General features: G+C 47.7%; 1 protein-coding gene and 1 non-coding gene across 2 annotated transcripts in view; one reads left to right on the top strand and one right to left on the bottom strand.

The window, feature by feature from the left end:
- Window positions 1–25834, bottom strand: part of LOXL2 (lysyl oxidase like 2) — a 102826-nt gene that overhangs the window by 54350 nt on the left and 22642 nt on the right. Inside the window, exons 2-3 of the mRNA XM_004270663.3 lie at window positions 18901–19325; window positions 11933–12108 (exon numbers count right to left, since the gene is read on the bottom strand). Coding sequence (XP_004270711.1) covers window positions 11933–12108; window positions 18901–19255 — 531 coding nt within the window. The 5' untranslated portion in view covers window positions 19256–19325. The remainder of the gene's footprint in view (window positions 1–11932; window positions 12109–18900; window positions 19326–25834) is intronic.
- LOC117201660 (small nucleolar RNA SNORA2/SNORA34 family) lies at window positions 8662–8798 on the top strand. The gene has a single exon (XR_004483727.1). It is a non-coding gene; the product is annotated as a small nucleolar RNA SNORA2/SNORA34 family (small nucleolar RNA).

Below are 25834 nucleotides of genomic sequence, written 5' to 3'. Positions count from 1 at the left end.
GAGTTGATCCACACGGGGCAGGGCCTGGGGCTCAGCCTTCTTGGGGGGGTCCCTTTGGGCTCTGCCCATTCGAAGTCCATATGTGAAGTCCACCCTGCGACCCGCCCGGAGGAGCCGTGAGTCAGGCCAGAGTGTACGTGAGGGGAGAGAGCCACCTCCCAGCTGCCCTTGGACTCAGGCCAGGGGGTGGCAGGGAAACCCTCCACGGCCCACATTCAGGGGTTGCTGCTGGCTAAGGAGCTCACTTGGACTGCTCAGAGACCTCTGTGTAGGAAAACACACACGTATACACAGAACGGCCCTCCTGACCTCACTGCTGTGGAATCCCTTCCATAACCGCAAGTCTTAGGACTTTTTTTTCCCCCAGAAGTTCAACTTCAGAAGAGAAGTGAAGATTTGAAACACTAAAACATATACACATTTTTCTTTTCTAACAAAAGTCTCTCGACACTTGTGAGTTTTACCTGAAGCCCAATAGCCCAGAAGCCAGCAATGCACCTGGCACTTTTTAAAATTCAAATGAAAGTCTGAATGCTGGCCCTCTTGCCTGAGGCAATAGTTCACTGGGCTCTCCCAAAGGCTTCCCTCCAAGGAATTCACAGAACCTTCTGGGCTCGTCCTACACAAAGCTCATCCTATCCCCCGGGAGTGATTATCACCGGCTTCCAAAGGGGAAAATAAAGGTGCCTTGAGGCCATGCCCTGCCCCGCCTTAACTAGTGGGGTGGTGGAAAGAAGGGCTAGTGAAGCACCTGGGCTGGTCTCCCAGTCTTGTGCTTGAATGGCATTTCACATTTGCCGCATCTGTGAATGAACTGCAAATTCCACAATGTGACAGCCTGGGGCTGTCGCCAATGAGGAAAAATCACCAGTTTTGAAAGTCTAGTTGGAGATTGCATCAGAGAAAGACACAGGGGGAGGCGAGGCAAGCAACCCAGCCTCTAAGAACGCACTTCACAATTTCTCAGAGTCAGCAGGAAGCTCGTGGACTCCCGGGGAGGGCACATTTGCAAGGGCCAGATCTTAGCCCAACTCTCCCCCTTCCTTTCCTCTAGAAGTCGTAATTTAATTACATAATTAATTACATAATCTATCAGCTCAGGCCTTCCCACCTGAGAAGTCATCCTTGGAGTGGTGTCAGGTGGGAGCACCACGATGGAGATATACTAGTCCGCCGTCATCCCAACTAGAGCACGCGACTGGTGAGCGCTGCACAATCGCTGCTCACTTAGCAAGCTCCTTCCCTCTACAGCTAACAGGTTCCTGCATCTTGCTCTCAAAGCCCTTAGCTCTCTTTATTTGGCTGTTTTTAGAAACTGGCCTTCCAGATAGAGATCCGTTTCCCCAGGTGCCATCTTGGCACCTTCCTCAGCACCTCAAACCAAACGCACCCAGGATGCCCTGGGTCTTTCCTTCCTGCAGGCTGGAAGGTGACGCCCTTGCAGCCCTCAAGCCTTGCAGGCCTTCTGCTCCCTCTCTCTTCCTCACTCTTATGGCCCATTCTGCCCCAGAAGTGCTTCTCCTACCCTTCAGTCACCTTCTCATTCCCACTTCTACTGTGCGGGCAGGTATGTAGTGGAAGTAAGAGAAGAGCGTCACAATTCTGTCATTTCACGGGACCCTGTATGTCTCCCCGGTCCGGATGAATGGCTGACCCAGTCCATCTCACATCCAGCTGACCGCTGTGCGTTCGTGGGTTTGGCTCAAAACCTTCCCGTGGCTCTCCCAGGGCTTATGCTCCTAGTCAAGAGCCTTCCTGATGGGACCCACCTCATCCCCTCCGTGCCCTTTCTCCAGTCTCAAGGTGCCAGGCTGACATCACTTTTTTAACCCCAGCATCAAGTTGCTCCCCGCGATCCTTTTTTCCTTCCTCTCTGCCGATCAGAATCCTCCTGACCTTCAGGAACAGTCTGGTTCATTCAATCGCTTGAAAAATACCTGTGGAGGGCTGTGACGTCCCGGGACGTCCCTCCCCCAAATATCTCATCCACATAGATTCGACTCCTTTATTCCTCTAGCATTTGCTTCCTGGGTCCCTCAATTCATTCTTGGCCTTTACTGACTGCCTTGTACCATCTGTCTTTTCATCGTGCCACCTCATCGGACTGTGAGTCTCTCAAGGACAGAACTGTGCTTTATTCATTCTTGTATTCCCCACGGCAACGAGTGCCAGACACGAGACATCGTGGGTCCTCACATATTCTTGGAACAAACTAATAATCATTTTAAAAAATCCAGTTACAGGAATTCAGCTTCACTAGAAACATTGGGCTCTCCAGCCAAAAATGTAATAAAGACTCCCTTTATTCTGGGTTTAGTGCAAAATAAATAGAGAGGCTTGCCTTTTTTCACAGCATAAGCACGACTTGTGTGATTTACCGATGGACAAGGAGATTGTCTGCACTTTATCCATGCGACCTCTTGTCATCGGAGCTGTTTAACACCCTCCCCTTTCCCCTTGAAATCTGAGGCTAATAAATAGTTATAAACTGAATTAAAAGCTGATCTGACCCTCAGTACACATTTAGATGGTTTAGCTATGTGGGTATCACAGTCCAAGACATGTTGTACTGGAAGAAGCTGGCTACACTGTAATTATCCCCTTTTGATGGTCAAATCGGAAATTCACAGCCTAAGAAACTGCTAGCCAGTGATTCCTCCCGGCTACATAGATGAAAGGCAAGTGGGAAGGCAGTGCAGCGATCTCTGTTGCTCAGCTCTTTGTGATGGAGACCAGTCTGGGCGGAGGGGGTCGGGGTGGGAATGGCTTGAGAACTGAGGTCATGCTGAGGCACCAGAGGAAAAAGCCGGCAGTCGGTCTGGGCCCTCCTCCTACAAACCAAGAGCTTTGCAATGCTGCTGGAGAATCCGATGCTCTGTGTTTCATTTTCCAACCTGAAAGCAGTGGGGCGGGTAACAGAGGCTGCTTCTTTGGAGAACAGTCAAGATCTGCTGTCTGCAGGAAGCTGGAAGGACACCTGCGCCAGCAACCAGTCCCTCTGGCCCATCAGGGGTGCTGAGGCCACAAACCAGGCAGTCCGTGGGCCTGGCCAAACGGTCCACCACGCTCCCAGGTAGGGGACCTGACCTGTTGCTTCTCCTCCCAGCAACCATCACCAGGGTGACAAAGTAATGACTTGGGAAATCGTCTTTCTCCACTGTGGGACAGCAAATCTGGGGAGGGCAAGACTGTCCTTTCAGTTCATTGATCCCTTGATTCCCAGGGCCCAGCATAGAGTCTGCTGCCCGGTTAAAATGTAGTGGAGGAACGAACGAACGGACACGGCATCCAGCTGCCTTAGCAACAGCCTCACGGGGATGGGGCCGGGGGGAGTCGTTGTCGCTGACCCCTCCAGCATGGCTGAGGTGACTCGAATGAACCACCTGGGCCCTTTGCCACCACCTTCACCCCAGTCACATCAGGAGCCCCACCCTACAGAACAGATCTGCCCAACCAGGGCAGAGAGAGGCTTTCCCCAGCCCAGCTCAAGCCCCTACTTCTTCCACAGAGCCTCCGTCCCACTGATCTCAAGCCATTTATTTATTTCTTCTATAACCTCTCCCTTTCCAAGCTGCCACAGAATTTGCCATCCAATGCACACTGTTCAATGTTGGAGTACATACTGCCATTTATTTATTTCTTCTATAACAAATTATAAGGCTACTTATTCGTCGATTTCATCTAATGAGTGGGTATAACATTACTTATTTCTTTCAACTCGCAAACAATTATAATATTTATAATTTTCAGAGGGTTGTGCGTACAGCACGCCGGCCAGGGATAGGGTTTCCCAGATCTGCCAGGATGTGCACAATTTCAAATATTCTGTTCTGTTAGCTGCATAAACGCCCTTTTGCTTTTCAGATGCAGTGACCTATTTTTCGTTGGGAAAACAGGTCACCCTAGAACTACTTCTCTTGTTCCCCTTGTGGTTGGTGGCTGGTGAGCCCAGACCACATAGAGGCTGTCAATAAACAGAATCATGGAATGTTAGCACCGGACAGGATCTAATACCTCTTCTTGCCCAAGCTCTCCGTAGGCTGGGAGAGAAAACCCAGGAGAGCTACATGCGATGGCCCAGCTCGACAGTCCGGCAAGTCTGGGGATTGAGACGCTGTGGGCTCCCATCGTGGCCCTTTACTCCCTTGCTAAAGGGTCCGACACAAACTGCCCACTTGCTACCATCTCTCCTCCTGCCACAGAGGGAAGCCGGCCAGCTACCCTGTGGCCTTCGGGGGAAGCAGGGCTATATTTAGCTTGGAGGGACCGCTGCCTTCTGAACTCCACAGAGATGAAAACAGACCCCCTTTCTTTAAACCACCCAGTGTAACCTGCTGCACGTCCTCTTGGGGGGGTGTGTGTGTGGAGAAACTCCTGGCCGGGAAGTGTTTGGACCTTTCTAGAGTTAATTACTCCCTTTCAGGCGCCATGCCTCCACCCCTAAGAGCCCCCTCCCCAGATGCTGGGGAGATAAGGCTGCTGCTGAGGTGAAAACCTTGAAGCATTTAGCAGCTAACTGTGGCTCATAAAAACCTGCACTCCTGGAATTTAAAAAATTCACAACAGCCTCCATCCCTGTGGTTAAGAGAAGAAAGAGCTTTTTCAGGTCTCAGCGCCCCTCCAGAAGGAGGTGAGAGAGCAGAGAGGAGGGATACCGGATTCTCCCCACCGTTGGAAGTGAATACCCTTCTCCTGGCTCCATCCTCATCCTCTCACTCCTGGCCCCTCCAGACTGCCTGGGCTGCCGGCTGTCACAAAGGAGAAATTGGGGCTCCGGGGCCACTCGGGGGATAGGCCACCCCTAAATCTCACAGCCGGGGCATTTCCAATCAATTCTGGGAACGTTACTGCTTTTGCAAAAGAGCCTTTAAAATAATGGGCAGAGAAGAAGGTGGGGTGAGAAGGTGAGGAAAGGAAAAACCCGTTATGTTCCCTGACCTAACAGTCCACGGGCCTCAGCCACGAGCCTTTCTGTGAGCACATGACTTAGCAATGTGCAAAAGAGCCAGTGCAGAGAGGGCTGTTCACAAGGGCATCTGGATTTGTCATCTCTCCTTATCTAATGCTTTTTCCAACTTGTCCACCGCCGCAGACAGGAAACAAAGTCTCCTGATTTAAGAGCCTCTGAACTCTAGGGAGTTTCGGTTGGAGCTCTGTTTTCCAGGTTTAAAAAAGATATATTCACTTGAAACTAACAGTATTTTACATTTTATTATTTGCTCCTGTTGCCCTCTTTTGAAGAAGGTTTTGAGAACTGGCCCAAGACTCATTTTCCTCCAGAAAATGCTGTTTTACAGCGAGGTGCCCAGAGACCCAAGAAGCGTCAGTCCCTCTGGACATGCAGCTGCAAACTCAGGGGTCCTGCCTTCCATTCTGGGGTCTAAAACTTAGACCTCAGAAAAGGGGAGAAAGGAGACCCTGCTCGGTTAATTTTCTGGATGAAATGAACCCAGGTTGGTGAATCAGTGGTAAGGAGAATCTCTTGTAACACTTTATAGTCTGCAAAGCACTTTTCCAGAAATCATCTGATTTTCCCCCTTACAGAATGAGTGTGTGCCATGCCATTCTGATGGAGAAACCACTGCCCCTCTGGATTACAGACTTCGTAGCTGGAAGGGATTGAATTCAACCCACTCATCTTAAAGAAAAGAGTGGACTCGCTCTGTGCTCTGGCCAACAGGGAGCTCAGGGGCCAAACCTGTGAACTCTCCTTGGGTGGGGTCATTCATCTGAAGAAGAGGCACTTTTTCCCTCCTCTAGAAGGGAATTTATGAAGTGTCAAGGGGCCCCTGAGGATGCCCCAAGCAGATGTAGGAATCCACGGAAGCAGAGTTAGCTCATCGAGTGAAATTCCATCATTCAGGCCCCAGGGTTTAGTGACTCATGCCTCTGGCATCCCGGAGTGGGATGAACTTGGTCTAGACGGATGCAGTTTTCTTCCACTCTCTGCTTGGGGAATTCCAGTGTGCTCCGGAGAAGGAACAGGCCTGTGAGGGTCATCTATAATGGTCTGTGATCTGTTCCCAGTCTCCAGGCGTCAACGAGGCATGCATAGTATAGAACCCGGCTTCACCCTTTCAAAATAAGGGTGAGAAGAGATGGGGTGTCTTCGTGACCTTCACTAGCCTAATTGTTTATATCTGGGGTCACAAGACACAGAGAAGGTATTACCTGACACTTCACTCTTGGCTGCTTTTAAATTTATGGGCCCCCAACCGGGGGAAGTTGAGAGGAGTGGGGCTTTAATTTTCACTTTGATGTGGAAGAGTGCAGGTGAGAAGTGTCTGCTTTCAAGGCCAAAGCCATGACGGGCCAGAGAAGCGGTAGAGAGAGATCCAGAGCACACACACTAGCTGGCATCCCTTCTCTGTGTGTGTGTGTGTGTGTGTGTGTGTGTGTGTGTGTGTGTGTGTGTGTGTGTGTGTGTGTGTGTGAGATGCATGACCCCAATTCACACAATGGTGGGCACTGCCAATAGCCAGCTAGTGTGCACCCCCTGTGTGGGCTGGGTGCATTTTCATAGATGCAGAGAAACAAGGGATCTTAGAACTTGGTAATCACCTCGTCCTGTGTCCTTCCCATGTAGGGATCTGGCTGTGATATTCCTGGCAGGAGGTCATCCAGTTCCTGCTTGAGCTACTCCAGTGACAAGGAGCTCACCTCTAACAGGTAAGCCCCGTCCCCTGTGTTGTAGAGTCTTCAGACTGTGTTGAAATGTGCAGCCCCATCACTCAGCCTTAAAGAGTTTTCACACAGAGCTGACATCTACACCCCAATCCCTCCCCGTCCATCTTAGTTCTGGAAGTTAGCATTAATCACACTCTTCTCCATGGTAGCACTTCAATAGTTGAAGAGGACAGACATGTCTCCCCCCACCCCCATATCTCTTTTCTTGACACAGTATCTTCATTTCTTCATATGATGCGGTTTCCAGACCTGTCTCCACTCGGCTTGTCCCTCCTCCGGGAGACACAGTTAAGAGGTGACCCCAGAACTGCACTTAGTTCTTGATCCAAAAAGCAAGGAGTTTAGGGAAATAAGTCTTCCCCCAGTGTATCAGTTTACATTCACTTTTCTAGCAGCCATACCATACCTTTGGCTTGTACTGAGCTTTTAGGCAACCGGTTCCCTTCAGGGATCTTTTAAATATAATCGGTGCTTTCAGTCACTTTCCCTGGCTTTTACTCTTTAGCTATTCCCTGCTCCCGCCCCCCGCCCCCCCGTGAACCTTGATATAGGACCTTATATTCATCCCTAACATGTTCCAGTTTGGGTGTATTATTTCAACCTCCTGAGGTTTTTCTGAATCTCACTCCATGATGTTTTATCCCAGCAATCCCTCCTAGTTTTTGTGTCTCCTCTAAATATTATCAGTATACATTTTAATCTCCACGCAAATTTCTGATACATGGTGGAAAGGCAGAGAGGAGCCCTGGGCTACACCAGTAGAGACCATCCACTGTGTTCACGCTAATTAATCAGCAGTTCTGGGTATCATGAGTCACGACTCCCCCCTAGCTGCATGTCCACCAAACCTACATGTCTTCCTCTGGTCCACACACATCTAACAGGGGACATTTCTCTAGCCAAGACGAGTGACTGCATGACTTAAGCTACTGACACAGCTATTACACGAGGTATTTCGGAGAAGCTTCTCACATCCCACAAATATTCCTGGTAGGTGGTCTGGGTGGCTCCCTACCCATCGGGCCAACCCTGCCCGTACACATGAGCTTGAGCCACAAAGTCCTGGATGGCAGAATCTTCTGGTAACTCTTCGAGGTTCTCATCAGACACCCTGAGATCCAGGCCTGTTGATGACCTGCTTTTAGCAGATACCAAAGGGCAGAGATTACAGGGGACTACTCATCAACTGAAAATTTCCACAGCATCCCTGGCTAGACAGGAAAGCTTCTAGTAGATCTGGTCCACGGTAACCAGCCTGATTCGTATAACAGCAAGAGGGAGGCCTTCTAGGAAAATACAAAGCTTAGAGGTTGCAGAAGTTATCCAGCCCTTTAAACCAGACTCCCCTCAGCTAGCCCTCTCTGGGCTACTGTAAGCTCATTTAGGACCTAGGCTCCTTGCCTTGGAATGATTTTCCAACTTTCCCCGAGGCATGCATCTTGTCTTCTTGTGTTATAAGGGCTGGACGACAAGGGTCATGTTTACTTTCCCCGGTGGTGTCCCAGACCATGACGTGTGTACAGCAGGCCTCCAACAAATGTAGGTAGATACTAAGCTTTCCTATCACAGAATCTCAGCCCTTCCAGAATAAGAAAGTTCTCGCCAACGTATTTTTTCCCAGTCATTTCTCAGCCTATTCCACCCAATTAAGGTTCTACTTTCTCTATGACCCATCTTATTTCCCCCTTAAATGCTAAGCAGTAGAACTGGCCCATAGAGCTATTCCATAAACATTTCTCTGTTGAAGCGCCCTTCACAGAGTCCTTTGCCAGCACCATTATTTTTTTTTTCTAGTGACAGATGAGCCTTCTCATTTTCCCAATCCAAAACCCACAAACATTTTGGCCCACTCTCCTTTGATTCAAGCTATCAGTGGCTTTCTTATGCCCAGAAGCCTGGATCTTTGCTTGACAATCCATGTGGATTATACTGAGGTTGTAGGATGAGCAAAAGCCCATTAACAATGTCACACGTTTGGCCTTGAATCAAGGCCAGCAGTTTGCTGAAGCTGTTGGTTTCAAGCAGGAGCCTAAAGAAGTCTCTTTCTATGGTCTGCTGGCCGTTTCAGAACTTCGGAAATGTAACGGTCAATTCATTAGAAAGAAACATCTCAGTCATTGGTGATAGATATGGACTAATATTTATTTGTAGTTGATTAATACTGGGATTCCAAAATTTAGAGATCCCTGATTTAACTTGTTCAGTAGAATTATAATACTGTTAGATCCAATTACTACTAAAAAATTTCTGTGGACCACCCCCCGCCAAAAAAAATCCTCAAAGATGTCACACATAAGTTCACTGTCCTATTAGGCAGGGCAATACTATGAAGGAATGATTTGCTTCTATGCATTTCTCATCACTGTTTAGTTTGATATTTTATCCTAGGATATTCTTTTTTTTTTTTTTTTTTGCGGTACGCGGGCCTCTCACTGCTGTGGCCTCTCCCGTTGCGGAGCACAGGCTCCGGACGCGCAGGCTCAGCAGCCATGGCTCACGGGCCCAGCCGCTCCATGGCATGTGGGATTCTTCCGGACCGGGGCGCGAACCCATGTCCCCTGCATCGGCAGGCGGACTCTCAACCACTGCGCCACCAGGGAAGCCCTATCCTAGGATATTCTTCACCCAAGTGGATAATGATCTTTGGTTTTCATTTCTGGGAAGAAGAAAATTTGGGAATTGTCGAGATATTGTTCCCGTTAGGTACCCAGCATTATTTTTATTGGATATGATGGTGAATTAGATGTAAGCCCTGCCCTTTGGAGCTTCCAACATTGGAAAGATGAGATACACATGAGTGGGTGCTAATTATTTCATATGAGGTTATAAAGAATGGCGATGGAAAATGTGAAACTGGACTGGATAAGTCCACCCTCCAAATTATAAACTTCATGGTAAAGCAAAGTTGTCATCAGGAACTGGAAGACTAAATAAAGTACATCAACTCTGCAACCATCTCTTCTAGTTATCCCAAATAAAACAGCAGCATTTGAAGAGTGTCAACTAGAGGTGGTCTCATGCTGCCGGCTGAGAGAAGGCTGGGAATCCTTTTCCACACTATTATGCAGGCTTGGACCAGTTCCCAGCATACTCAGTGTGCTCCTGGAGCATATGAGAAAGACTGGGACAGACTGAGTCATGGGAGGAAAATGTAAAGACCACAGTCTGGGGAGAACTTCCTCCGGAGACCAAATAGGGCAATTTCAAGAGTCACCTCTCCTCAGCATTAGTCCTGAGGTCAGCTGGCGGCTAAAGCACAGTGAAGGCTCCTTGGCCTGGATTCATGGCAGATCCAACATCCCCTTGGGGGTTGGAGTCCCCTCGAGGAGGGAGTCTTGGCTGCCTCATCTTCCTGTCCTAAGCCCCACATATGTTGCACACAAGAGGACTGCATTATATATTTGTTCATTTTGTTCTCTGGCTGGAGAACTTGTTGAAAAGATCAATCTGAAATTTAGCCATAAATGTAGAAGGGTCACGAGCCCTTTTGCCATTCCCAAATGCTGACTTGGGTCAGGCTGGCAACACCAGAATCATCTGAGAGAGCTTAAAAATAATAACCTGGTCCCTTAGTGGGAGACTCTCATTCAGGAGGTCTGGGATGAGGTGCCAGTGCATTTTAAAAGTGATTCTGGAGACTTCCATGGTGGCGTAGTGGCTAAGAATCCGCCTGCAAATGCAGGGGACACAGGTTTGTTCCCTGGTCCAGGAAGATCCCACATGCGCAGAGCAACTAAGCCCGTGTGCCACGAGTACTGAAGCCCGCGCGCCTAGAGCCCGTGCTCCGCAACAAGAGAAGCCACTGCGATGAGAAGTCTGTGCACCGCAACAAAGAGTAGCCCCTACTCACTGCAACTAGAGAAAAGCCCGCGCACAGCAACGAAGACCCAACACAGCCATAAATAAATAAATAAATGTATTTAAAATAAAATAAAAGTGATTCTGATCCCCAGCTAGATCTGGGACAACTGTCCTAGGGCAGCCGGTCCCCAGGATGACCCCAAATGACCAATACCCTCTGTAGTCACACCCTTGGGTAATCTCCTCCCACACTGTATACTGTTTGTCTGAGTGACCAATAGAATACAGCAGAAATGATGGCCCATCACTTCCGAGATGAGGTTATGAAAGATGCAGCTTCCCTGTTTTGCTCCCTCTCTCTTTCTCTTTTGAGTCACTCACTCTAGAGAAAGACAACTGCCATGTCTTAAGGACACTCAAGCAGCCTATTGGGAGGTTGTGTGGAGAGGACCAGAGGCCTCCAGCTGACAGCCAGAAGGAAGCAAAAACCTGCCGACAACCACAGGAGTCAACTTGGGAGAGGAGTCCCCAGCTCCAGTTGACAACATGACTGCAACCTCATAAGATGTTCTGAGCAGAGTGAACTGGCTGACCACTCCTGGATTCCTGACCCTCAGAAGCTATTCAAGACAATCCATGTTTGTTGCAAAATATGAGGGGGGTGGGATAATTTGTTACACTGCCGTTGCTAGCTGATACACCTTCCTAGTCCAAAGGGCAAGCTCCTGTACATAGCACAGACCTTTCTAGCTTCATTTCACACTATTTCCACATTCATAATTACAGTCTTGAGTGGTACCGACCTGCTCATCCCCAGTTCACACCTCCGTGCCTTTGTGTCTTTGTCCAAGTCGTTCTCTGTGTCTGGAATGCCCTTTCCCCACTGATAGCAGCCTCTTCTCCAGAAATCCTTCCTCAACTGCCCTGGCACCAAATGAAATTGGTTTAGGTCCCCCCACCTGCCACAAAAGTGATCACACACACTTCTCAGAATCATAGATGAGAAGTGAGATACATGGAAGAAGGAAAACATTCACATGAAGGAGTCATCAAGAGCACATGAACTTGTCAGACAGAGAAAGACAAATACCATATGATATCACTTATATGTGGAATCTAAAATATGACACAATGAACCTACCTACGAACCAGAAACAGACTCACAGACTTGTGGTTGCCAAGGGAGAGGGAGGGTGAGGGAGGGATGGGGTGGGAGTTTGGGATTAGCAGATGCAAACTGTTACATATGGGATGGATAAGCGACAAGGTCCTACTGTAGAGCACAGGGAACTATATTCAATATCCTGTGATAAACCATATGGAAAAGAATATACAAAAGAATGTATATATGTATAACTGAATCACTTTGTTGTACAGCAGGAATTAACACAACACTGTAAATCAACTACACTTCAATTTAAAAAAAAAAGAGCACATGACTTGCCTCTATGTTGTTGATCAGCGAATTGTCAAACTTGAACCCAGGAATTCTTTTGTCACTGCACACCACACCCACATCTTCCGTGTGCTTGCAGTCAGTGACACCCCAGCCATTGGAGGAGCAGGCTGCGAGGGTCCCCTCATTGCCGGTGCAGTAGACGTTGTCCAACCAGATGGGCCCTAAGGAAGCAGAGAAGAGAGAAGCCAAGCTCCACGTCAGAGCAGGTTTGAGTCTTTGGGGGCACCAAGGGCGTACACAGAAAGAGAGTTTTTCCCTAATTCTGGCAGCTGTGTGTGGTCATCAGTTGGTCAGTGTGTTGAGATATTGCATACAGTTCTAGACCATCTGGATTCCCTTGCCAGAGGGATGAGATTTAGGGATGTGGCAGATTGAACATGATTAGAATAGAAATCAGATTTAAGCCCAGAAGGCACGTGGTATAATGGGAAGAACAGGGACTTTGGATACTAAGCTGTTTGATAGGAATTCTGGCTCAGCCACTTAGCTGTATGATCCTGATCAAAGCTCCCTTTTCTCATCGGTAAAGTGGGGATAATAACGACACTCGAATGACAGGGGCGTGTGCAGATTAGAGATAATGCATGACGTGCCTAATTTATCATTGGTCCATAGTTACTCAAAAAATGGTAACGATGGGGCTTCCCTGGTGGCGCAGTGGTTGGGAGTCCGCCTGCCGATGCAGGGGACGTGGGTTCGTGCCCCGGTCCGGGAAGATCCCACATACCGCGGAGCGGCTGGGCCCGTGAGCCATGGCCGCTGAGCCTGCGCGTCCGGAGCCTGTGCTCCGCAACGGGAGAGGGCACAGCAGTGAGAAGCCCACGTACCGGAAAAAAAAAATAATAATAATATAGGACGCTTGTGAGACATACAAGCAGGTAGGCAAGGGAGTGCTGCCCCAAGAGCTGGGTGAACTACATTTTTATAATCAAAGGAAAAGTGGGGAGGGGTAGAAGACCACCTTCTTCCTCATTCTCGAGTAGACATCAGGCTTCCATCATCATTCCCTCCTCCACATTGGGGGGGGGAGTTTTTTGTCCCTCTGTGGCCCAACCAGGACTGTCATGGCGCTATGGAAATTAGCAAAAAAGGTGGCAATCCATGCTAAAATAAGGTAAATCATCTCAGGTTTCAGTATAATGAGGGTCTTCTACTTTGGAATGTCATCTCTCTCCTGTATTTTTGTTTTTAGTGCGTGCAGAGGAACAAGTCCTAGGAATTGTTAACTTACTGACCTCAGCGGCAGGATACAGGTGTCATTTTCCTACTATTGTTTTATTGTCTTGAGGCCTGTCTCGTGCTTCTGTTGCATGGTTTTATTGCTAAGCAAGCTTGCTTTCTTGAGTGATCATTAACTTACAGGGGTCTCCCAAAGTTCCCTCTCTGTCCATGATCTCTTAGTGGGATTTTTAAACTATTGGATTATCTTACCCTATCCCTATCAAAATGGTGTAGCCCCTGTAGAACACAGTATGGTGGGTCCTCAAAAAATTAAAAATAGAATTACCATATGACCCAGCAATTCCCACTTCTGGGTATATATCCAAAAGAATTGAAAGCAGGGTCTCAAAGAGACATCAGTACACCCATATGCATTACAGCATCATTCACAACAGCCAAAATGTAGAAGCAACCTAGGTGTCCATTGACTAACTGTGGTCTATACATACACTGGAATATTATTCAGCCTTAAAAAGGAACGGCATTCTGACACATGCTACAACATGGAGGAACCCTGAGTTCATCATGCTAAGTGAAATAGTCCCGAAAAGGCAAAAACTGTATGAATCCACATATATAAAGTACTGAGAGTAGTGAAAATCATAGAGACGGAGAGTAGAACGGTGTTTACCAGGGGCTGGGGGAGGGGAGTTGGGGAGCGGTTATTTAATGGGTATAGAGTTTTAGATCTGCAAGATGAAACGTGTTCTGGAGACGGGTTGCACAACAGTGTGAATGTACTTAACATTACTGAACTGTACACTGAAAAATGGTTAAGATGGTACGTTTCATGTTCCGTGCATTTTACCACAATTAAAATTTTTTTTAAATGTTAAGTGCTAGAGGGTTTTCAAGTAGTGAGTTTTATTAGTATTACTACGCAATGAAAGGAAACAAAGTCAAAGCTCCCCTTTTTCTCAGGACTCCAGGAGGACTCTAGTACTGTGGTTCCCAACCTTTTTGGCACCAGGGACTGGTTTCGTGGAAGCCAAGTTTTCTGGGGCGGGGGGGAGGGGGGGATGGTTCAGGCGGTAATGCAAGCGCTGGGGAGCGGCAGACGAAGCTTCACTCGCTCACCTCCCGCTCACCTCCTGCTGTGCGGCCCAGTTCCTAAGAGGCCACGGACCAGTACCAGTGCACGGCCTGGGGGTTGGGGACCCCTGCTCTATAGTATAATGGAGTCAGAAAACCTGGGTTCAAATTCTCTCCGACTCAGGCTTGGGCAGCACGTGACTGGGTCAACTGCTTCACCAAGCCCATTCTCAAGCGAAAATAATGATACCAGCAAATAGGTCGCCATGGAGATTCAATGAGATAACATATGTGCCTAGGATGTGTTCACCCTCCCTTTCTCCTTCCTCCTTCCAGTAAGTCAGAAAAACAATGAATTCTGTTGTTTCCATGATGCAAGGAAAAAGCAGATAAAAAACACTCCCATTGTAAAGATGAGAAAACCAAGGAGAATCTGAGGTTCTTCAAGGTCAGAGGGGACCCGGGACCAGTCTCCTGACTTCGAGGCCCCGCTGAGACATGTCTGCTGCGACAGATGGCTGCTCAGGCCTCAAAGGAGAGCACCTCAGACATACTGAGGGGAACAAAGGGCTTATTGAAAACATCTGGGCTGAGGTTTTCCAACTGGTTTCTCAGTTTGGCCTCGTTTCCAAGCCATCAAGCTCCACTGAAACATATGCTCCCTAATCGATTGCTGTTTCAACAACAAACCAATGTTTGTCTTGCTAAGTACTAGCAACGGAAAAGACCCTCCACGTGTGAAGCGGGGCCTCTTCTTTGGAACATTCTGTAGCAAAGCTGCTGAATGGACAGAGACGGTGAAAAGAAACAGAGCCCTCATTCCCTCTGCAGTGAGAGAAACCACCCTGGCTAAGGAGATGGGAAACAGGACAGCACACAGCTAAAAGCAGCAGGAAGCACTGCAAAACAGATGCCCCAGGGCCTGCTTTACTTTTTGATAAGGAAGATTTGAAATTAGCACCCTGGAGCGCTAATGGGAACTATTATCCCAAAGAGTTGCTTTCCTAAGAAGCTTCAATTCACCCCCAATAATTCTACCCTCTAGGCATTCCCACCAGTTACCTTCTTAGATAGTGGCAATGTAAATTTCTACTTAGCCCCAGATGCAGGCATGATAAACTCATTTGGCCTGATTTCATGATATTTTTTTTTCCTGTATGCTTAATGCCTAACAACTAGACGGTTCTGATTCCAAAGCAACCAGCTCTTGTTCTGCTATTGGAATGCGGGGTGCTTCCGGGCACAGTTCAGTACGTGCCATCTCAGAGCTGCTAGGAAAGTGGCACTAGGGACACAGATGGGGCTCAAACTTTGGATGCAAAATGCCAATCCGAAGCAAAACTCCATTTTACTCTTTCCACTCATTTCATCTAAGAAATCCTTCTCCTGATGAAAGGAGAAGAGACGTACAAACAAGTTAACAGATCATTTGGAGGATAAACATCATAAATAAAATTCTGTTTGAATGCCAGTCCTCCCCAGGGCTGTTGGGGCAGTGGAAATCATTCAACTTAGGTGCTTCAGGACCCCACTGTGATCATCTGCTGGCTTCGTCACTCTGATCTGAAGAACGAGGGAGTGAGGGGGAATCACATCTAACCTCAGATCTGAGGACAGGCAAAGGAGAGCAACCATCTGAGGTTCGGGTGCCTGTGAGGCCATCCAGAAGGTGAGAAATGGGGCAGCTGTCCCCTCTAGAACGTTCTAAAAGGGCCCATGATTTCTCTGAGCTCAGAGATGTTTTGGGAGAAAAAATCTATTGAAAGGCTAGGCTGGAAAACCTAGAAGGTCCACGGATGTTCTCCCCAGCTTCATTACTACAGCCTGAACTTCAAAGGAGTTGGTGACGGTGGCACTCCTGGGCGGATGGCCTCTCACAGGTTCACCTACAGTGTTTCCAGTTCATCCACAGAGCCGACTAAACCCCATCGGAGCACACCCCAGGGCACTGGTCACTATGCTAACTGTTTTTAATATTCTTCAAAGTCAATCTGAATCAGCATTGGTGATGTCGTGGTGAGCACAGCTGCCTTCCAAATCCAACTGAATCAGTTGATTAATATTTACTGAGTGACCCCCTTGTACCCAGTGTTAAAAATCCTAAACTGACGCTGATGAGATTCAAATACATTTTACATTTAAAGGGTCTCTCATGAAAAAAGCAAGTACCGCTTTACATAGACAGCCTAATCCTTAAAGTCCTAGAGACATGACAGTTAAAATTTTTAGCATCAGTTTCTCCCTTCCTCTCTTTGGTACTTTTTCTTGCCTAAGTCTCGATGGTCTCAATAGCCCCAGAGAGGACGCTTCCAATACTCTAAGTTACTACACCTCCTCCCTCCAATGACTCTCCTCCACCCTACATCAGCCAGCATCCCATGGTCATAGCTTAGACCTTGACATTACAAACAATTGCACTCCCTCCCCAATCGCCATTTCAACACTTCTGCTGTGCATCTGCACCTACAACTCCATCTTTCTAGCACACTCATTCTAGCACTGCAATCTCAACCCACAACCCATCGATCCTAGCAGCTTTCCCCAGTCCTTCAATGGCTCCATGGAGTACCTTCCTACTTACCCAGTGTGGACTTCATGGACCGCGATTTTAATCGTTCCCTTGAAAATTCCCTCTACTCCTGTGAACTTTTCTACCTTCATCATCCTTGGATGGCAAAGTTTGAGCCAGGCTAACTCACCTCTCCAGCCCCCCCATGGCTGCTCCTGAGCAGGTGAACATGGGATGGGGAAAAACCATACCCATCTTACCTGATGACAGGTAAATTTTGTTTGGGTAGAAAGAAAATAAAGATGTCACTAGAAAAACCCCAAAGTCATTGGAAAACACTTGTTATAAAATAATTAGGCTTAGAGAGCCTGGAATAGAAAACATAAATCTGATGTTACCCTCAGAACACTCAGCAGAATAAAGGAAGATGTGAAAGGATGGAGAAGTGTCCAGAGTTTTCGTAACAGAGACAGCAAATGGGTTTTAAAACAGCGTATGCTAACTCATCTGTGCTGCTTTCACTCATATCATAGTAAGGAACCCAGAGCCAGCTTCAGAGAACACTTTACTTTAACTGCCGTGTCTTGATCCGGTTATTCCAAAAAGACGTATTCAATTACACAGAGGTGAGACATGTATGAGGTGCTATTTCCTTCTCCTATAATTTCTAGAATAACCGAAAGCAAGGGTTGGAAGGGACCATAACAATGATCTATTTCAGGGACTCCCACACTTGGCTACATGTGCAACCACTTGGGAGGCTTCCAGAAGTTACAGAGTCCTAGATTCCAGCGCAGACCTTAATTCTGAACATCACGGGATAGCACCCCAGGGGATTCTATGCCGTTGGTGTGGCACTAATCCGTTTATCCAGGATGAGAGTTTGGGCACCTCTGATTGATTCCAGCAGCCAGGCCCACGCTGACACCTGTGCAGCTGCTTGGCCAGGTGGAAGAGCTGCTTTTGCTTTACTAACCCAAGGAGGGGCACTCCAGCTGGAGATTTTATTTTATTTATTTACTTATTTATGGCTGCGTTGGGGTCTTTGTTGCTGCGCACAGGCTTTCTCTAGTTGCGGCGAATGGGGGCTACTCTTTATTGTGGTGCGTGGGCTTCTCATTGTGGTGGCTTCTCTTGTTGTGGAGCACGGGCTCTAGGCACCAGGGCTTCAGCAGTTATGGCATGCGTGATTCAGTTGTTGTGGCTTGCGGGGTCTAGAGTGCAGGCTCAGTAGCTGTTGCACACGAGCTCAGTTGCTCTGCAGCATATGGGATCTTCCCGGACCAGGGATCGAACCCATGTCCCCTGCATTGGCAGGCAGATTATTAACCACTGCATCACCAGGGAAGTCCAGGTTTTATTTTTAAATAATGTCCTTGACCCTTATCTACTTTCTTATTTAAGACCACAGACTATGACAGTTTCAAGAATTCTTAGAGAGCCTAACTTTCAGATTAGGAAACTGAGGGCAAGGAGGATAAATGTCTTCCCACAAAGCATATAGATAGTTAGGTCGACACAGGACTAAGCCCAAGGTTCTGGGCTCTAACACCTGCCCTCCCTCAAAATTACCCACCCCCCCAATTTTTTTTTCAGTGTATTGACTTAAAAAGGGAGGAAAGAAGAAGCCAATCAAAGTGAAAAACCCAAAGCAACTCGGTTCCTGTCCTGGCCAAGCCCAGAACAGCGTGTTGGTATTAAAAGTGTGAACTCTACCGGGACAGGAGAGCGGGAGAGTCAGGGGACACTAGCCTATGGGCAGCCTTTGTGACAAAGAGCAAAAGGCACTCCTTCCAGGGGGCGGAAGAAAGGCACCATCTGCCCCTGGCTGACGCAGCCCCAGGCAGGGCACAGGGCTCAAGAGCTAACCACAGACTGACTTCAGCCGCTCCCTAGGGTCACTAACCAGCCTGGTTTCCCGGGACCAGGAGTTTCCCAGGCTGCCAGGCTTTGTGTGCTAAAACCAGGAAAGTCCTGGGCATCGCAGGACCGGCGGTCACCGTCCCCCTCCCTGGCACCCCTCCGCTCCCACCTTCCAGCACAGACACGGAGGCTGCCCAGATGGTGTATTATCAGGAATTGCTACTTGACAGTAACCGCAGCTCCGTTTGCCAGGCTATCCCCCTAGAAGCCTGTGCCCGGGCTCTCCAGGTGACCCCAGTGCTCGGTTCCCAAGCGCAGAGCGGTTTACCTTCCCCTTTGCCGTAGGAAGAGCTGGGGGTCCAGGACTTGGCCTCCACGTAGCCCAGCTCCCGGCAGACGACGTGGGCAGCGTGGATGGAGAAGTCGTCGTCACACACGGTGCCCCACCGGCCGTCGTAGTACACCTCCACCCGGCCCTCGCTGTGCTTCCTCTTCTGGCCCGCCAGGCGCAGCTGGATCTTGACCACGTCGGAGGGCACCTGAGGCCGGTGGTACTCCGGGGCGGGCTGCTGGAAGTACTCGGGGTAGTGGGGCCAGCTCTCGTACTGCGCCAGGCTCAGGGCGGGCAGGAGGGCGAGCACAGACAGACAGCCGCAAAGGCAGGAGCCTCCGGGTCTCTCCATCCCTGTCCTCGGGCTGGAAGACCTGATAGAGGGGGACACTTGGCGCTCAGGAGGGATGGGCAGGAGTTTCCTGGAAGAGAGGAGAGGTTCGGGTTACAGACATCTAGAAAACGGCCAGTGATTTCGTACTCTTTTGCTTAGGATTGAAAGCTCATTCCGGATTCCAACCTCTTCTCTTCTCCCATCTTATGCTTCAGCTAGACAGGACTGGGAAGTCCTACTTCTTTGCCCACCACCTTCCCAGATCTTTGAAATGCTTTCTTCCAGGATGAGTCCTGGCAGGAAACAGAGCACACTTAGACTTCATTTGAGTAGAGTCTTTTGGTTTGTTTGTTTTGTTTTGTTAAATATTTATTTATTTATTTAGCTGTGCTGGGTCTTAGTTGTGGCACATGGGATCTAGGCTGCGGTACGTGGGGTCTTTAGTTGCGGCATGTGGGATCTAGTTTCCTGACCAGGGATTGAACCCGGGCCTCCTGCACTGGGAGCGGGGAGTCTTAGCCACTGTACCACCAGGGAAGTCCCCATTTGAGTAGAGTTTTTTTAAAAAGACTAGGTACATTAATGGATAAAGAAGATGTGGTACATATATACAATGGAGTATTACTCAGCCATAAAAAATAACGGAATAATGCCATTTGCAGCAACATGGATGGACCTAGAGATTGCCCTCTGGTGGGCTACTGAAGCAGCCCCCAGGGACTTCCTTCCAAGGCGGGCTTATTATCTACACCTTCTCCTCACCCCTCCCAGACACCTTCATATCCCCAAAGAGGTTACAAACTGCTTAAGGGCAGGACTTGTTTCTCATCCTTCTTTGGCTCCTCCAGAGTGAGCATGGTCGGTTGGAAGACATGTTTATGGAATGAAAAGGTGATTTGGTTCCAGGTACCGAGTGGCTGGAGAATCACAGATGTGACAGTGTATGCTGAAGAGGGCTCGGGTACTCCCAGGTAAGGTGGCCTTCCTCCCTCTGGACGTTAGCTGACCTGGATGGAAATGGCATCTTCTGGGTGCTGAGAATAACACTACGAGGCTTTGGGTCTCCATCTTTACTTACTCATGGGCACATACCTGAACCTTCCTATAGCTCTGCTTTCAGGCTCCAGGCCTCCAGACACCCCGACATGCTGCCCACCCACACCCCAGATCTCATTATGTTTTATACTCTGGACCTCAAGACGGCTGAGACCACTGAACAAGGAGGTCAGAGGTAGAGTCCCTTAAACAGCTCTCACGCAGGGCCTGTCCTTAGCTGAACTGTGGAGTAGACCCAGACAGCAGTCCTGAGGCACTGCTCTAGCACTTGGGGAAGCCAAGGATGCCCAGGAGACAATTCCATCCCTTTACATAGTCTACGTCCCTGAGGGCTGCTGGGGGCTGAGTCCAGCCCGCTCTGTGCACAGAAGGGAGGCATAAAGCTCTTTGTACCAAACAGGAGAGGGGCTGAGTGGCCCATCATCAGGCAAGGGAGAGCAGGACAGCAGAGTGAGGGGGAGGGGGAATCACAGACTCTGGAGCCAGACAGTCTGGGTTTGCATTCTCATTCTGATACTGACTAGCTGTGTGACCTTGGGCAAAATACTTAACTTCTCTCTGCTGTTTGATGTTTTGTATCTATAAAATGGGTAGGATAATTATATCTAGCTCACAGAACTGTTATGAGGATTAAATGAATGGTACATAATAAGCCCTACAGGAGCATCTGCTAAATAAAAATTTTAAATGTTTATGTTTTCAAGATTGTGGTCACCATACCCAGGTGGAGCCTACCTCTATGAATTCCAGGATGAGGTCCTAGAGCGGGAAATAAAAACTTAGTTCATGTACCTTGATCCTTCCATAATTCAGAGAGCTAGGAAGACTGTCTTAAAGGACTGCAGGGGTCTTTCATGGAAGAGGAAGCAGACTTGGAAGATGGGGCCCCCAGAGGAAACCAGGACCAGCAGGTGAAAGCTACAGCAGCGCGTCATACATTCTCTATTAACCAGGTACAGAGGGTTAGGCCAATTGTGTGACTCAGTTCATGGCACACCACCAACAAGGAAGGACCAGATAAGTGCCCAGAACACCTGGGAGGGATGATCTAACTCGGAGAGAGGCAGTTCCACATCTGTCGGGATGGCCAGGCAGTGCCTGGTCCCATCCTGGGTTTTGGGGCAGAGATGCCTCAGCTTTGGGGGGCAGTCAGGACCGAGGACTTCGGAAGGCCCTCTGGTTCACTGGAGATCCAGCCATCCTCATCCTGTGACTCACAAACAAGGCCAGAAAGTTGTGGGGTTCCTGCAACGGCCCTCTTCAGACCACAGCCTGACAGGCTAGTACGTGGCTCTGAAGGGACCCCCTCATCGCCTCCTCCGCCCTGGCCACGTTTCATTCCTGTCCCAGCACATTGGCGTCCACGAGCTCATCTATGCCTCACTAGAATCTTGAGACATGGGTGGAGTAGCCAGGGATGAGGATTCTTACTCTACGAGGGAGAAAATCAAGAAGCAGAGAGAGAGGACTTTTCTGCTAGACTTCACCGGAATTGCACTGTTTGTGCAGGCAAAGCCAGAAGTAGTCAACCCCAAGCTACCAAAACATCCATGATCCACTATCACATATTAAAAATGTCCAAATTCCACCTGGGACACAGATGCCTTTATAAGGCGGAACATACCTACGTTCCCGGCTTCAGTTCCAACACTTCTCTCCTTGCCCTCACTCCAGCCCTTCACGTGTCACCCATCCAATCATATCAGCCTAGAGGGGCTTAAGTTTTCCCACCTCCATCAATGTGCTCCATCCCCACGCCTCCCCTTCCCTCCTAAAAGTGTACGTCACAATCCTTCCTGTTCTTCAAGGAAAGCTTCCCAGATGCTCCTAATCAGAATCAATGTCTTCTCTGATTCTCTTTAAAATAGCATCCTGCTTGTGCTCTACACCAGTGTCATATCAGGCTTTAGTGGACACTCAGTCCCAGGGGCAGAAGCCATCTCTTGTCATTTCCACACAGCACCATGTGTTTTTGGCTACGGCAGACTAGCTTGGAACAGATAAACCTTACCACCAAGGACAACTGGAAAAGGTAGGTAAAACACTAAAAGCATGTATCTGAAGACACTGGAGAGGTATCGCGGCAGCAAGGACTCAAGAATCCAGAGAGATGGGAAGTACAGCGAGGTAAGCCTGACACTCGTGTCTGCTTTTCCCCTGAAGCCATTTGCCAATTCCAAGGCAGTTGCCAACAGGCTGGGAAGCTAAGCAAAACTTCAGGTATCCTCCCAGGACTCAGGACACAAAAAATTGGAGTTCAGAGCCTGCCAAGGAGGAAGGGCCCTATTAAATAGCCCCAGGCTTTCAGATAGGGGTCCCTGAAGGGCTAAACTCTAGAAGTTAGGACAGAGTTACTTTCTACGTGTTAGAAAGATCTAACATCCGTATAATTGGAATTCCAAAAGAGGACAGAGAGGACGTCTGGAAGAAATATTTGAAAAGATAATGGCCAAGAATTATACAAAACTGATGAAAGATAACAAGCCCAAGAAGTAGAGTTTACAAAAAAAAAACCATACCAGGGCACATCAAAATCAGACCATGGAAAATCCAAGACAAATAGGAACGCTTACAAGCAGCCGGAGTATAAAAGGAGTATTAACTTCAAAGGAGCAGCAGTAAGGGTAACAGTTGGCCTCTCAACAAAAAACAAGGAAACAAAGAAGATAATCACATGACAGTTTTGAAGGGTTGAAAAAAATAAGTCAGCCTAGAATTCTGTACCCCCTGGAGAGAATAAAGGTTTTCACAAAAGTGGAGAGAGGACTTCCCTGGTGGTGCAGTGGTTAAGAATCTGCCTGCCAATGCAGGGGACAGAGGTTCGAGCCCTGGTCCGGGAAGATCCCACATGCCGCGGAGCAACTAAGCCTGTGTACCACAACTACTGAGCCTGCGCTCTAGAGCCCGTGGGCCACAACTATTGATCCCACGTGCCACAACTACTGAAGCCCACGCTCCTAGAGCCCATGCTCTGCAACAAGAGAAGCCACTGCAGTGAGAAGCCTGCACACCGCAATGAAGAGTAGACCCTGCTCGCCACAACTAGGGAAAGCTCACGCGCAGCAATGAAGACCCAACGCAGCCAAAGATAAATAAATAAATACATAAATTTATTTAAAAAAAACCAAAAAGTCGAGAGACTTTATCATCAGAGTTCTCCAAGATGAAAATACTAAAGGGAGTTCTTCAGACCACAGGACAAATCATCCTAGATGTGGAATGAAGGAAATGGAAGGGGAAGCTATGCAGGTAAATCTGAATGAAGATCAACTGTGTAAAATAATAATGTCTTATGGGGTTTACAATATATGTGTCATTAAAATACCATGGTGAAAACAGCACAAAAGGTAGAAGGGGATTAAATGGAAGTGTTCCAAGGTCTTTGCACTATCTGGGAAGTGATGAAAGTACTCTTTTCTATTAGACTTCAGCAAATCGTAATAGTCTTAGTTAGATGCATACTGTAGTCTTTATGTAATCAGCATAAGAAGAGAAAAAAAGTAGAATGAACATGGCAATAAAGGGGAGAAATGATGGAATTATTTTTTTTAATCCCGATTAATCCAAAATTAGAGCAATAAAGCAGAGAAAAAGTAACATAGAGGAGTTGTCACAAATAGAAAAAATAGTAAGATGGTGGATTTAAAACCAAATATATCAGTAATTTCGTTAGATGATACTGCAATGAAAAGACAAAGATCGTCATAATGGATTTAACAAAACAATATTTTCTATTTCCTATGGAAGACCAAGAGGTTTAAGGTAAAAGGATGGAAAAAGATTTACCACACACACATTCATCCAAAAAAAGTTGGTACAAAGTAAGATAAAGTCAACTTTAAGACAAAAAGTGTTACTGAAGACAAAAACTTATGATGATGGAAGAGTCAGTCCATCAGGAAGATATTAACTAACTGTTCTCAGTTTGTATACGCAGACTCCGCATGTATGAAATAAATATTGACAGAACTAATAGGAAGAAAACGACAAATCTGTAATCAGAGTGGGAGATATTACACACCGTTCATCAGGAGAAGCAGACAAAAAATCCTCGTACTAAAGAAGTGAACAATATGATAAACAAATGCGATTTAATTGACAAGTTTCTATCAACTGGACTCAGAAGACAGACTTGCTTCAAGTCCACATGCAAGAGTTACCCAAATGGACCCTAACCTGGGTCATAAAGCAAGTCTCACCACATCTAATGAAATCACACACAATGTGTTCCCTGACTACAGTAGAATTAAGCTATACACCAATCATAAAAGAATAACCATTAAATCCCCCAATATTTGGAAATGATGTAAAAGGAAAAAAAGTCTATTTCTGTTCATTTCCACTGAGGTCACGGTATCAAATTGATTTACTCATTCAATAAACATTCATTGAGCTCCTGGTACACATTAGGCCTCATGTGGGTAACGCAGACATGCTCTTGCCATGGTTCTAATAGGAACTGACAGGGCATTCATGTTCTAGCTGTGGTTTGCCTACAGGAAATCAGTGAATATTCATGGATGGAACCACCTGAGCCAGATGGCCTGACCTTGAACTCAGCAAAGTTTTTCCTCTTGTAGCCAGTGTCTATATCCTCATCTGGCAGAAATTTAAGACAGAAAGTCCATGACTTGCCAAAGGTCCCACAGAGTGACAGACCTACAACCAATATGAAGCTAACATTATAAAGTGTCTCCCCTATGCAGGCACTGTGTATGAATCATGCCTTTTTATTTTCTGTATTTCTGCCGTTTTGATATCTGGGGTCTATGCTGACTCTGGAGAACGACTACTCAGAAACTACGCTACCCACTTTCTGGTTAATTCTTAGAGATGATAAAGGACTCACCCACAAGTGTACTCTGCATGTGTAAACCAATCAGTCCAGAGCTATACCTTCCCAACTATTTCCATTCTCAAGATCTCACACTCTGGGCCACTAACCCCCTGCCCTAATCACTCTAAGACCAGGTACCAGATAAGAAGAGATGGTCCCTATGCCCTTATGCCCCAGAGAGAGGTGAAATTATTCAACTAACCAATCCTTAACCTGATTAGCCTGCTTACTGTGACAGTCATAGTAGATGCTCTTACCCACATTTTCCCCTCACTCCTGCCTCTGACCAACCCTGGTGCTTCTTCCTGTGGCCCTGCATGGTGTGCCAGGCCTCCTTGATTCTAGGGATCTGTGACTATAACCTTCTTCCTCCATGACAGTCGTTTCTGTGTCTGTGTCTTTCCACACCTGATTAAAACAAATCTTGGGTACATTTTAAAACGTACACATGATTTAATGTTTAAAAACATGATTCTCAACATTCTGCTGTATTAATTCACTTAAAGGGGCAAACACCATTATTATCAAGGCACAGAGAGTTTCAGCAAGTTGCCTCAGGTTGCACTGTTGGTTAAGTGGCAAGGCAGGTTCTGAACGAGGGCAGCAGGCTGACCTGTGTCCTTCACCTTCACCTCTGTGCTCTAACAGCCCCAGTCCAGCATTTTCTTACCATCTCCCAAGCTCCCCCTCACGCGAGAGCTACA

Source organism: Orcinus orca, chromosome 6 (assembly GCF_937001465.1).
Source record: "Orcinus orca chromosome 6, mOrcOrc1.1, whole genome shotgun sequence".
NCBI lineage: Eukaryota > Metazoa > Chordata > Mammalia > Artiodactyla > Delphinidae > Orcinus > Orcinus orca.
The sequence above is the reverse complement of the archived record's forward strand: the minus strand, read 5'-3'. Positions and strand labels throughout refer to the sequence as shown.